This window comes from Cetorhinus maximus, chromosome 8 (assembly GCF_964194155.1).
Source record: "Cetorhinus maximus chromosome 8, sCetMax3.hap1.1, whole genome shotgun sequence".
Taxonomy (NCBI): Eukaryota; Metazoa; Chordata; class Chondrichthyes; order Lamniformes; family Cetorhinidae; genus Cetorhinus; species Cetorhinus maximus.
Window position 1 is genome coordinate 50029276 of NC_135886.1, and position 14612 is coordinate 50043887.

Sequence of the window (14612 nt, forward strand, 5' to 3'; positions counted from 1 at the left end):
CAATGACAGCTTCTAATTTTAATATGCAACAGGGGGATATTGATCTGTAGAGACCACCTGGAATCATTCCTCACTGTCATGTTGCACTTTATCAGGAAGATTTATTAATGAACTGTCTGTCTCCCAGAGACCTGCTCCTGCTGACCTGGGCCTCTTTTATGGCTGTCATTGCCATGGAAACTAGATAAAATGAGCCACACTGTTGACTGGAGAGTTAAATCTGAGGAATTCGCTTGGATTACTTTGTTCCCAATTAAACTGCAGAAGCCCTTCGAGGATATCATTTTCACATCTGTAGAGACTTTATAGAGAAAAAGTATAGCATCCCACACACAAACCTCAGCATAAAGTCCTTTGTCTGAGGACTCGGTGCTCACACTCCTGTCCTGAACTGAACTGGAAGCAGATATTCGTGCAGCAAGCCCCAACTAATTGCACACCACCTCTATTCGGAACAATATGCTACCACTTCTAGTTACTGTCACTGGCTACCAGTGTCAGTTACTGCACTATTACTGTTGGTGGTTACCACGGTCAGTTGTTGCTAATAGTTACTGTTGTAAGGATGTATGTTGTCTCATGAAGAGGTTGAACAATAACTGTTTATTAATAATACATAACTATGTACATACACACAGGATACAGTCCTGACTAGGTTCTAGCTTCATGTCAACTTCTACCGGATTCACTACTACACTCTACTACTCCTATGTGACTCCCTACATCATAATGTGGGCAGTACTGTTTCCCCAGACCCACATTAACTCTTACAGTCCTAGACACCCTAATACTACAGTTACTATTGCTTGTTACCATGCAGTTACCATCACTATTTGCTAAAGCCAGTTATTCCAGTGCAGTACTGAGGGAATGCTGCACTGTCGGAGATGCCGTCTTTCAGATGAGATGTTAAGCTGAGGCTGCATCTGTCCCTCAAGTGGATTTAAAAGTTCCATGGCACTATTTCAAAGAAGGACAAAGTACTCTCACTATCCTGGACAATATTTATCCCTCAATCAACATAACTAAAACAGATTATCTGGCCATTATATTATTGTTTGTGGGGAGCTTGCTTGCACAAATTGGCTGCCATGTTTCCCTTCATTCCAACGGTCGCTACACTTCAAAAGTAATTAATTGACTGTAAACAACTTTGGGATGTCCAGAGGATATAAGAGCCACCATATAAATGCAAGCCTTTCTTTCCATAGAGGGTAGGATGAGGCGTTCTCCTCAAGCTGTGTAGCGCTCTGCTCAGGTTGTACCTTGGGCCCTGTGTTCACATCTAGTGACCGAGGTACAAGTGAAGAGCTAAACCCTGGGAGCTGTACAGAGAAAGAGCCAAGAGGCTGTTGCCCAGGATCTGAGAACTGATTTATGAGGAATGCTGAACAACTTGGACTTGAAAGGAGGCATTTGAGACAGGTGTATAGAGATCCATGTTAGAATAGAAAAAGTTGATCCTGAGTTTCTAATTCAAGTCAAATCCCAGCTATGGGACTAGCACACATGGGTACAACTAGGAAAAGACGAATGTGTTTATGCCAAGAAGCAGTCCTTCGCTCAGACCTGGTACATGGCCCCTGAGGTAGAGTAGCAGCAGCAAAAACTTTGAACTCCTCTAACCGGCAGTCATAATGGAGGGGCCATAGATTTCTAGATAAAGATTATTGTTGTGACATTAGCATATACCATGAATGTGTGCTACTGCTCATCATTGCTAGTTACTGCTACCAATTAAGCTGTAATGAGTTAGCACACATTGACACAAAGCTGCTCTCCCTCAGGTGATTGAACTCTGCAGACCCACAGATTCAAGATTGGAACACGTCGACTTTGAATGTCTCTTTGGCTGTTTGAATGTCCGGCATGTGATCCACGTGTTCGCTTCATTGCTCCTGGAACGGAGGGTGATTTTCATTGCAGACAAGCTCAGGTAAGGAGGTTAAATCAATGCTGTCCATATTGTGTGATACTAATAGTGTCAGCACAAACTAGGGGCTATAAATATAAGATGGCCACTAATAAATCCGGCAGGGAATTCAGGAGAAACTTCTTCACTCCGAGAGTGGCCAGAATGTGGAACTCACTATCGCAGGGCAGGAAGGAGTTGAAACAAATAACATTAATACATTTAAGAGGGAGCCAGAGAAACACATGAGGGAGAATGGAATAAAGAATACGGTGATAGGACTAGATGGATTAGATGCGGGAGAGAGCCGTAGAAAGGCCAGCATTGTGTAGTTAAACTGAATGGTTGGTTTCTGTGATGAGAGTTCTGCATAATCATATGTGTTGGGTTTGTGTAGACACTGTATATAGTAATGTGTTGGCATTATAATTAGAGCCAATACCACGTCAGACCATGCAACAATAACCTTGTGCTGCTGCCTTGTTGCCATTCTTTCACAACTACCTTATCAAATTTAAACCTTCTTCACCATATTTATTTATTTCCTATGACTCGTGCATCTGTGATCCTCAATAACCGGTCTTAGCCTCTGCCCTGTTGAACTAACCTCGTTAATCAGCTTTACGTCTGAGTTTCGAACAAAAAGTATAAATTTGCTTGGAAAGTTGCTGTTCTTGCCTCTAAATTTCCAATGATTTAATTAACACACAATAACATTACCGCTATTGAATTCATTCTCTAATTTCCTGTGAGCAGTGCATCACAATACATCGACATACATGGGAATGTCTCTCTTGTATATATTAATGGTCCTGTAATGAGCGTGTGCTTCTGTAACCTCCTTTGTTTCATTTTCCCCACCATGTTTCCCAGTCACTCTGAATCCTAGTGAGATTTATTGTAGTCATACCCCTGATCAAAGATGGGTGGCTTTACTCTGTCTTTCTCTTATGTTCCAGCACCCTCTCTAAATGTGGACATGCAGCTGTGGCCATGCTGTACCCATTCACCTGGCAGCACACCTACATCCCCGTGCTTCCGGCTGTCATGATCGATATCGTTTGTTCCCCCACTCCCTTCCTCATTGGAATTCATTCAAATTCGATGGCTCTATTGAATGACCTGCCCATTGAAGAGGTGAGACCTTTTGTAAACTATCGTGAGGTGTTTGTTAAGGCCTCGAAATGTAGAGTGCCAATCACCAAAGAGAAAAGTTGAGCATAATTTTACTCAAGTTCAGTAATTAGGCATCAACAAAATTGTCGTGTAAGATGTCCAGAGAGGGGCTCAGGAGATGCCGATTATGCAGTCAGTCTGCGAGTGTCTCTCCGAAGGTGGGGATTATCAGTCAGTTTGCGAGGGTGGGGATTATGCAGTCAGCCTGAGAGTCCCTTCCTAAGGGCAGTAGAGGGATATTCTTCTTTTGTTGATCATCAGGTCTGATGAAAAGTTCCTCTGGATATCTGACGATTGGTGATTACAGGGTCTAGGATACCGTGGTTGCACTGAACACAGTCGCTGTGTGCTGCAGGGGGCCGGACATCAGCTGTGAGCTTGGTTTGGAACTGATTTGATTCCAGAATTGGTTTTACTTGGTCTCTTACAGTAACTGTCCAATGAGCTGCCTGGATGCTGAGATCTTAGCAAATCCCTTGTTGCCATCCTTGTTTGTTAGAGAGAGTCAGTAAGCTCGCTGTCAGCTGTGGCTCAGTGGGTAGTACTCTAAACTGTGCGCCAGAAAGCTGTGGGTTCAAGTCCCACTCCAGTGACTTGAGAACAAAATCTAGACTGACATTCCGGCGCAGTACTTAGGGAATACTGCACTGTCAGAGATGCTGTCCCTTGAATGCAATGTTAAACTGAGGCATGGCAGCTACCTCAGGTGGATCTAAAAGATCTCATGACACTATTTTTGAAGAACTGGAGAGTTTTTGCTGGTATCCTAGCCAATGTTTTTCCCTAAACCAACAATCCCTTTTTTAAAAAAAATGACTTGGTCTCTGTCACGTTGTTTGTGGGAGCTTGCTGTGCACAAATTGGCAGTTGTATTTCCTACATTATAACATTGACTGCACTTCAATAATACTTCATTGGCTGTAAAGTGCTTTGGGATGTTCCAAGATAGTGGAAGGCACTATACAAATGTAAGTTCTTTCAGCTTCAATTGATAGTGAAGTTAGTCTGAAAGATTAGTTAACAATAGCTCAATAGTTTAACGTGTCACTTAGTGCAGTCCAGGAGGTCCCAGGATTGAGTTTGCTATGTGCCAGTATGAAATGGATAGCCCTGGAAGAGTATAACTCACTGCCTGTCTACTGTTTGTCTATGTTCCAGGTGCTGGTGGTTGATCTGTGCGCAGACAGGTTCCTGCGGCAGGTGAGTGCAATGTGTGAAAACTGGGCTGTATCTGTAAGTCTACCCTGTAACAGTCAGGCTTTATTGATATTAATGAACTTCATCATCGCTTGGTCAGAATCCTGGAACTCCCTAACAGCACTGTGGGTGTATCTACACTACATGCACTGCAGCGGCTCAAGAAGGCAGTTCACCAGCCCCTTCTTGAGGGCAACTAGAGATGGGTAATAAATGTTGGCAGTGCTTGTGATGCCCACATCCTGAAAATGAATACAATTTTTAAACAGAGCCTCACTTCCCTTTACTTGGAATTTATTTTGCTATGTAATGTTAAGGTTACAGTAATAAGAATCAGGAAGGCCAAAACCCTGGTGGTGTTGAAGTTGCCTTATTGGAAGCAATGCGTTGGGAAGTACAGAGCTGCTCATGTGCTATTTCCCTCTCTCCCTCACTACGGAGGGAACAACCACTGTGGTAAGCACATTCCTGGTCAAACAGGCTCCAGACATTGGGCACCAAACCTAGGGCACTGGAGGTGTTTTATTAGCTCAGACTGCAAGTGAGGGAAGGGTATGCCAACTCCTCTCTTAAAATGACACAGCCTCTGGTCGGGACTTGGAGGAGAATCTGCCTTCTGTGGTTGATCACGTAATGCAGGCTAAGTTAATATTCCTGGGACTGATGGCAAAGACACAACTAAGGAGACACCACCACCTGGAAGTGCCCCTCCAAGTCACTCACCATCCTGACTTGGAAATATTTCTCTGTTCCTTCACTGTTGCTGGGTCAAAATCCTGGAACTCCCTTCCTAACAGCACTGTGGGAGTACCTACACCACATGGACTGCAGCTGTTCAAGATGGCAGCTCACCACCACCTTCTCAAGGGTAACTAGGGATGGGCAATAAAATTGTTCGCCCAGCCAGCGAAGCCCACATCCCATAAATGAATAAAAAAATAAACATTTTCATTTTTATTTACGTCTGCAGCTGATAGCTGCATCATTTTAATTCAGTACTTTGTGTCCCTGAGGGAATCCATATTCCAGTGGATTTTACCTGCTTGGACCCGATGATTGGGGCTCGATTGCCTTCTTGACGGCATCAGGTTGGAAAACTTACTTTAACGGGACGACCACATGAAGGTTGCTGTCTCCCTCCTGTGGCCCAATCTGGAACACACTCCTCACCCTACAAACTGATGCCAACCCCACCTCTCGATGGCACACCTCCTGGGTGACTGCAAACATCACCAACCACAACCTGGTAACTGACCCGAGCGGTCAAGTCCCAGGTTTCAACTTTCCACAGAAAATCTGGATAACCCTTAACCGCTTAACGATGATGATGGGCCGGGGGCAATGTGGCCATTTACTCTGCAAGTGGAACATGAGGAACAGCTTCAATTGTGACTGTGGCTGTCCCAGTCAGCCCGTCGCCCACATATTGAACTTCAACCCTGGTGGCATCACAAGGGTGTCAGCTGAAGCTATTGAATGGATTGTTAACCTTGACACCGGACGATAACTGCTTCCCCACCCTTAAGAATAAAAACATACTTGTGCATGGCTGGTCCTAAAACATTACCCCGATTACAAATGTCCACGCTTATGAACTCAGCTATTTAGAAATGAGAGGAGCAGCTTCATGGCTCAGTCCAAAAGCTGCTTTTCCACGCCCCACACACATTTCACATCACATGCGTACAGCATCATATATGTACATGTACTCACGCATGCTCAGATATGCGCATACTCATGCTTGTGTGCATGCCCTCATGCATGTGTGCGTGAGCTCCCACATGTACACATACAGGCATGTGCTCACCCACACGCACTCGTGCATACACCCTCGGGTGCAGTGCGTCAGTAGTTCACTACAGGCGTTCAGGCTGATTCCTCATCTCCCTAATCCAGTGGCACTGAGGCCAATCATAGCACTGTACAGTGACTTCAGCTGAGACTAGTTAACGCAACAAAGGCCCAGAACCAAACCTGAGACTTTCCTGATAGCTTGGCTCAGTCCCACACTTAGGGTTGCCAACCTTCCCAGAATAGCTGGGAGTCTCCTGGAATCAGCATCAATCTCCTGGTAGCCAAAAAGAGCATTCTGGGAGATATTAAAATGCTGTTTTAAGCAAATCAGTCACATCATTTGTATTTCTGAGGCACAGCTGGGCCTGATCCAGTCAAATTCAAATCTTAAACCAGGTGGGGGAGAAAACCAGGAGGACCCCGATTGGCTGGGACTTTTGGCAGGCTGCAATCAGTTTCAGTCTACTGGGGCACACTTGATGCCATCGTCATTCTCCAATAAGGAATACAGTTAAATTGAAAAGGAAATAACAGTCCCTCAAAAAAGAATGGATTCCACCTTTAACCAGCAGTGAAATGTTAAAGTCCAGAAGTGGACGATCACACTTCAGTATCTGTTAACAGCGATTGACAAGTGTAGAGAGAAGTCTGTGCTGTGCTCTGAACTTCTGTGATAGGGATCGATTGGAGCCCTGTGTAACCAGTGAGTGAACTTGGTTGAGTGCAGCAGCGAGGGAAAGGGGCAGTGAGTAGAAGGTAGTTTGTACCTGCCTATTGACATATGCACGCACACTCAAGGAATGAGTGGAGAAGTTACTGATGGCAGATCTGTTATCATCTTTGTTGCCGCCACCAGATGCATCAGGACCATGATGGTTTTCAGCGGGATCTTGCTGAGCCGGAGTCCCACACGGGAATGGAGACCTCAGGAGGGAACCAGTGGCTGCACTGCCCAGGCTCCTGTCCCAGCGGCACCAACTGACAGGTTGCCAAGGAGCAGGGCAAATGAATTTTTAAAAAATACTTTCATGGTATATGGGCGTCACAGGTTAGGCCAGCGTTTATTGCCCATCCCTAGTTGCCCTTTAGAAGATGGTGGTGAGCTGCCTTCTTGAAATGCTGCAGTCCATGTGGTGTAGGTACACCCACAGTGCTGTTAGGGAGAGAGCTCGAGGATTCGTGATACCGGGTGTCAATGGTGCCAGCTCATCCCTTCCTGGGCAGTGGCCAAGACTGAGCCCCACTCCATTTCCATGGCCGGGAGCTGCTGCCCCAGCACTGCTGAGCTGCAGCTGATGGTCCTGGAGAGGAGAGGCAGGCAGGAGTCTGTGTCTGGACCCCTCCACTTCACAAACTGGCTCTGAATCACCAGGGGCAGAATGAGGTTTCATGACGGTATTTGAATTTTTAATAAAGGTTTCAGTTAAAGTTATGGACATGTCCCAACTCATGTAACAGTGTCACATGAGGGGACATGTCAGGGAAATTGTCCTATCGTTTTTACTGCAAATTTTAATTTGGAGCCGATCTCCCTGAGGCAGCACTTAACCTCAGGGAGATCAGTGCGCTCGTTCGCGCGTATAGCGCTTCCTGGCGGATGTCACACTTGGCGGGCCTTAATTGGCCTGCCCATGTAAAATGGCGGCGCGTCCCCAACCGGGGGCACCCATCAGAGGCACACCCACTCCCACACTTCCACCCCCCCCCCCCCCCACCCCCCACCACAACCACCCCCCAACGGAGGGGGAAATCTTTTCCCCAGGCGATTAAAGTAAAGAAGGTAAAACCTCGTGCCCATGATTCTCTGCTAAACTCTTTTCATTTTTTTTTAATTCTTACTTTAAAATAATCTCAATTTCACTCAGAAATCATTTAGTCATGTCACATCCGCCGACATCTCCCAGAATATGACCAACCAGAGTTGGCAATCTTATCCACACAGTGTGACCCAATTCCCAAGAGTTGGCCAAGGCAGCCCATCCATTCTAATGTTTTTGAAATTTGGAGTTTTATTTAATAATGGGGAAGGGTGTTTGTGCTGATAGAAATTGGTCTGTATAGCAGCAGATGAGTTGAGTGTAACCATTCGCACAGTGTAAGGCATCAGTAAGCAATTTTAACTGGACCTTGCCATGTGTAACCAGAGGGATAGAGTTCAAATCCCTGGGGTTATCCAAACTCTGGTAAGGACACACTTGGAGCAGTGTGTACAATTCTAACTTCCAGGCTCCAGTAAGGATACCTGAGCATTAGTTTGACAGGTTTTTGATCTACAAGGGAGTTGAGGGTTACGAGCGGGCAGGCAGGGAAGTGGAGTTAAGACCACAATCAGATCAGCCTTGATCTTATTTAAGGGCAGAATAGACTCGATGGGCCAAACTCCTGCTCCTAGATCTTATGACCAGACTGATACTTGGGTAAGTAAGGTATCTCAGCTTTCTCTTCTCCAGAGTGGCTGAGGGGTAGCAATAAATTGAACTGAGATGTTCAAAATTGTAGGTCTGAAGATATGGGCTAACTTGGGTGAGGTAATGTTCAGTTTGGGTTCATACCGAGGATGGGATGTTTGCAGAATAGACCATTGAGGGGAGCAGGTGGTGTGTGAAAAGGAAAAGGCAATCAGGCAGGTATTTGAGCAAATGGGCAAATGAGAGGTCTTTAATCAGCTGAATCACTGAATCTGTTCCAGCCCTAAACTTCCCTGTGTTCTTCCATAAGTGACTCCCTTGACGTTTATTATTTACTGATGTTTCCTGATTATTTCTAAGGGCAGTGATCATCCTGTCTCATTCCTATGGTGTTACACATCTGTGTAACAATGTATTTCAAAGCAGTTTATGCTGTTGTTTTATGTATGTTTACCAAAACAGTCAGTGAAAATAGTAACCATTTGGTGTGGATATTATGTACAGTTTGTAAATTAGCCATAACATTCCGGAAATATTTTCACATTAGTCCGTTCCCGTGTGAAGACCACAGACCTCACTGCTGAAATGTGGAGTATGTGGCCCTCCCTGGTGGCACAGTCGAGTCACTGCGACTCGCCTCCTGTAAGCCTGCTTCTATTGTTTTCACAGCCCATGATTTTCATTGGAACTTCTCCTGATATCTCCCCCCCCAACCCCCAGATGGACGATGAAGATTGTATTCTTCCACACAAACTACAAGCTGCACTGGAGCAGATCCTTGAGCAGAGAAATGAAATGCTTACTGTGCAAGAGGAATTGGACGGTGGAGATGGTGAGTAGGAGGAACCTATAACTTTCGCTCAGTGACTGTCACACTCAGTGCTTCAGATCCGGTAATAACAGTGACTGAAGGAAAATAGGAGCCTGACAAACCACAGCACAGGTCAATGCATTAGGGGGAGAAAGGAGAAACAGGTGGGCGATTGCAAACCCATTTTTATTGATGTGACGCTTTGTCAGTGCTGTGGGGTGACTGGACAAAGAGCCCCCTCCTCCCTATCAGCATGGGCTTGGGAGAGACCAGGGCTACCATGTGTAATAAAAACTCAATGGTGTGATATATTCAAGCTCCAGGCACCAGATGATATAAGATCATTCGAAGTTTAGGAACTAGAAAGGGCTTTTGAGTTCAACAATCCTGTCCTTTCCTCATCGATCAACCCCACTTTCACGCCCCTTCCCTCAAACTTCATCCATTCATCACCTCAACACCACACCCCTCAATTTTGTCCCTATAAAAGGATTAATTCTCGAGCCTGGTAATGCTATCCACAGCCCACTATATGACACTGACTGCAGAGACTTGTATAGATCTATTTAGCAAACCAAAGTCCAGAATTGGAGTTGATCAGGCTCGAGGGGCTGAATGGCCTACTCCTGCTCCTAATTCGTATGTTCGTAATATGAGTTTGATTGACTTCACAGAAGTGAGTCTTCAGTACATCATGATTGGAGGTACACGGGGAGGGTCCCCTTACCATGCGCACAATAAACTGCCCAGTGATCAAAGCCACACCACTTCCCAGTAACCACAGTAATATTTTGTATTGTCTACCTCTATAACTGCAGAGTTGTTGTACGTGGTGTGAGGAACATACTGTGAGGGCGATGCTGAGGCTGTTTAATAAATTTGTGAAGAAGTGGAGGCTCCTGACGATGGGGGAAAAGTGATGAAACTAATTTTCAGAGTGAATCATTTACAGAGGAGTCTGACTGGGTATACTCAGAAATATTTACTAGGAAGTTGCAGTTGAGACTGAAAAAAGTGGTAGTGCGTGAGGAACAAATTGCTTTTAGACTAGGATGAAGTACAACGGATTAACTGTTTGTGAGCCAACTGACTGATTTTAGGAAAAAACTGAAGAGCACAGCATCCTGGTGACAACAACTTTTTATCAGGAACTATAACAAGAAGGGATGTGGCATATCTTGAGGGCGTAAGGTGTTCCTGAGAAATGTATTATAGTTTGATTTGTTATAGTATGAAAAACTTGCTTTTCATCAGCCTGACAAGTCCCTGAGTGCAGTTAGGATGGATGTAAAACTGAGGAAATGGTTTACATGAACAGCTGGGGTGAGAGCAGAATGTACACTGTTGTCTGATCTATTGAGCCTGGTATTGGAAGCAGTAATGAATCTTGTACTAAAGGATGGTAACATTTTGAAGTTTGATGACATTACCTTATAACAACAGCTAAAACAGATTTCTGGAGGCTAACTGATAAGGTGAGAGTGGCAAATAGAAAATTTTACAGTTTAACACAAAGACAATAAAGGTCATGTCATTTAGGAAGCACCTGGAAGATGAATGTTACAGACAGCGGGCAAGCAGTTGAACAGGTGGGAAACTTGGTGTCTTGGTGGGTTTGTGTCAGAGTGGGAGTTCTGAAGAAAGCATCAAATCAAGGTTTGGACTTGTTTCTGCTGCTTTTGGGAGAGTAAGCATGGAAGATTAAAGATATTTTGGTAGAAATGAAGATAAGGATGCAATGGTTATCCTCTCATTATACACAGCTGAGTTTTAGAACAGGAAAAAAGTTGATGAGCAAAAGATGTGAATTGGTTGAGATAAGCACTGGGCCTACCCAGGATGGATAGGAACATGGCTTAGACAAGAAACAAGGTTTATACAAAAGACCCAAGAAAGACAGCTGCTGTGGCTTGGGCACATTCGAATAATGGAAACCAATAGAAAACCTTTCATTCCCCACATACACACATACATGGACTGAGAAGCTGAGGAAGACTAAGGAATTCTGAGATCTTTTCATTGCCACACCATTGGCTGTTCCATTCCTCCCTACCCTGAACTGCCCTCCTCAAACCTCCCCCCTCCCTCTCTAAGCTGCACTCCCTCCCTCTCTTCCTCTAAAACATTCCTTAAAACCTACCTCTTTGACCAAGTATTTGGTCACCTGTCCTAATGTGTGCATCTGTGGCTTGGTGGCTAATTTTGTCTGATAACACCCTGCGAGACCCCTTGGGATATGTTAAAAATATATAAATGTTAGCTGTAATAGTGGTGGTTGTAAGGTACCTGTATCTGGATGCCCATAAAACACAGGATCAGGCCTGGCTGGGATCTTCCTGCCTTCCCAACAGGGTTCAAACAGCAGTCAATTCTGTTCCTGTGGGGTGTTTTCTCTTGCCTGCCAGCAGATGATGCCTTTTGTTGGGTTATAGTTTCTTGGGCGCTAGTAACTCTCTTGTATTTTACAACTAAAGCTTAAATTGTGGCCACAGGTGGTGAGTATTCATAGATCATTTTACTTGTAGTTTTCAGCAATGACCATTGCACAGTGATCAGGAGCCTAGCAGATATTCCCTCCACCCAGCCAAGTGGCACTGAGGCCAATTTTAGCATCATTTTCCTCCTGCCCCATTTAAAATCTGCTAACTCAGCACTGACCAGGGAACTGAATTTGGGGCCATCTGATCCTGCCTGAGTCACCACAAGACGCATTTACTCAGTGAGAACCACTGTGGGTGCTCGTGAGCCAGCTCCAGTTTCTGTCTGGTTGAGTCAGACTGTCCTGTAGCCTGGGTTATTCAAACACTGAAACAATGAAAGGCAGGAAAAGGCCAGCAGGTCGATCCAGCCTGCCCCACAATCATATTGGCCAGAACATCTCAATCAGACACTTGCTGTTAACCTACACCCTCCCCCTCCCTGATAGAGGCAAAATACCTAGAGGCAATAAAAAGATGGTGGAAAATTCCTCTCCAGTCTGCTCCAGCAATTGAAACTGGTCCAGATAATGGACCACCTTTTAGCTGTAATAAAAAACCGCTCACCTTGGATGCTCTTTGGTCCCTATCCTCAGGCCTGAACTCTCTTAGCGCCCTCGTTTCAGAAGCATGCGTCAGGTTCTTCGTGGAGATCGCCGGCCACTACTCCCTCCACATGTCAGTCAATGAGAAGGGCGAACGGTCCTTCCAGAGAGACGCCTTCCGCAAATCCCACACCTCCAAGAATGTTCGGCAGTTCCTGGAGCTTTTCATGGAGACCCAGATGTTCGCTGGCTTCGTGCAGGACAGGGAGCTAAGGAAAAGTGGAGTCAAAGGTCAGTACTGCTATTGTCAGTCACCCGAGCTGCAGGAATTAACTCTGCGATTGGCAGTCGTCAATAGTCTGCCCATTTTCTCTGCCATATGGAAATACCATACTAACGGGGTGGCGGGAGTTTGGGGGCGGGGGAAGGTGGTGCGGGTAGAGTGTCACATGATGCAACAACTTTTAGACACTCCATGAATTAATTCATTGAACTGCTGAGCCAAGCAGACCAGGAAAGTAGGGAGTTAAATCCAGGGATCATGGGTCTTGGTAGCCATGCCAGTGGTAGCTCCTGTGGCTAGGGTACCTATGTTCCCTTCTGGCTCCATTGCGGTTGAATAAATGGCAGCTGTTAGGAATGGAGAAGATAGGAGCTTGTCTGCATCGAGACTGTCCATACTTCTAAGAAATGTCTATCTAATGTCATTCTGGCTCAGAGTGGATGAGCGGGCGTGAGGGTTAGACTCTCTGACACCCAGGGAGGAATATCTGGATACTTTGCTCCAGATTGCAAGTAGAGGGGTACAGGTACAGGAAGAGGCGTGACAATCAGTAGGGTAAGGGGAGAAGATACTGGCCTGTCCAACAGAAAGGATGGACTCACTACCTTAAGAGAATAAGGAGGAAGGCTGTGGGAAGGAGGCTGGAATGTTGCCAATGGCACTGTGGACCAAGGAGACAGTCCAAGGAGAGGAGGTACAGAGTATAAAGGTTACAGTTCTAGGCGATTTGGTAATTAGCAGGATGGATAGCATCTTCAGTTGCACTCCTGTTCCTATGATTGTTAGAAGTGAGGTTGGGATTTGAGGGAAGAATGGATGGGCCTGTGATAATAGGCTGCAGACTCAGTTCCATCTGTCAGACTGCTCTCTGCATTTTTATAGCCGGCCCCTCTCCCAGCCCATCCTGAGAGGGTTAGGTGATACCAGCACATTTATCAACAATGATATCTGGGTGTTATCGATGCAGGTCTCTTTGAGGTGCGAGCAGGGGAATATCTGGAGACTATCCCTGAAACTGGACCAAGTGGTGTCAACAGGTTCCTTAAAGGCCTGGGTGAGTATTGAACAGAGTGTCCTCCAGGTTCTCAGTCTGTACCCTAACTGAGGACAGGATACATTTTTCCCCTTCCCCCACTTTGTATCCAGTTTGAGGGAGCCCCTCAAGCATACTTAGGTATGTACATACAAACCAATGCAACCAATAGGGTCACTCGGCCCCTCGAGCCTGCTCCGCCATTCAGTAAAATCCTGGCTGATCTGATTGTAACCTCAGCTTCATATTCCTGCCTATCCTGACAACTTTCACCTCCTTGTGTATCAAGAATCTATCTAGCTCTGCCTTAAAAATATTTAAAGTGTTTGCTTCCACACTCTTTTGAGGAAGAGTGTTCCAAAGGCTCACGACCTTCTGAGAGAAAAGGTTTCTCCTCATCTCTGTCTTAAATGGGTGGCCCCTTATTTTAAAATAGTGACCCCTAGTTGTAGATTCACACCACAAGAGGAAACACCCTCTTCACATCCACCTTGTCAAGACCCCTCAGGATCTTAAAGGTTTGTATCAACTCGCCTCTTACTCTTCTAAACTCCAATAGATACAAGCCTAGCCTGTCCAACCTTTCCTCATACGACAACCCTCCCATTCCAGGTATTAGTCTGGTAAACCTTCTCTGAACTGCTTCCAACACACTTACATCCTTCCTTAAATAAGGAGACCAATACTGTACACAGTACTCCTGATGCACTCGTCAATGCCCTGTATAACTGAAGCATAACCCACCCTAGTTTTGTATTCTATTCCCTTCACAATAAATGATAACATTCTATTAGCTTTCCTAGTTACTTGCTGTACCTGTACACTAGCCTTTTGTGATTCATGCACTTGAACACCCAGATCCCTCTGCATCTTAGAGCTCTGCAACCTCTCACCATTTAGACAATGGTTTTTTATTCTTCCTTCCAAAATAGATAATTTCACATTTTCCTACATTATACTCTATTTGCCAGATCTT

At 45.3% G+C, this 14612-nt stretch overlaps 1 protein-coding gene across 2 annotated transcripts in view; it reads left to right on the plus strand.

Annotated features, from left to right (window-relative positions):
- Positions 1-14612, plus strand: part of LOC144683619 (DENN domain-containing protein 2C-like) — a 131417-nt gene that overhangs the window by 110909 nt on the left and 5896 nt on the right. For both annotated transcript variants that reach the window (XM_078546822.1, XM_078546823.1), the window contains exons 14-19: positions 1788-1936; positions 2872-3049; positions 4247-4288; positions 9208-9319; positions 12372-12611; positions 13571-13657. In XM_078546822.1, the coding sequence (XP_078402948.1) occupies positions 1788-1936; positions 2872-3049; positions 4247-4288; positions 9208-9319; positions 12372-12611; positions 13571-13657 (808 nt within the window). The remainder of the gene's footprint in view (positions 1-1787; positions 1937-2871; positions 3050-4246; positions 4289-9207; positions 9320-12371; positions 12612-13570; positions 13658-14612) is intronic.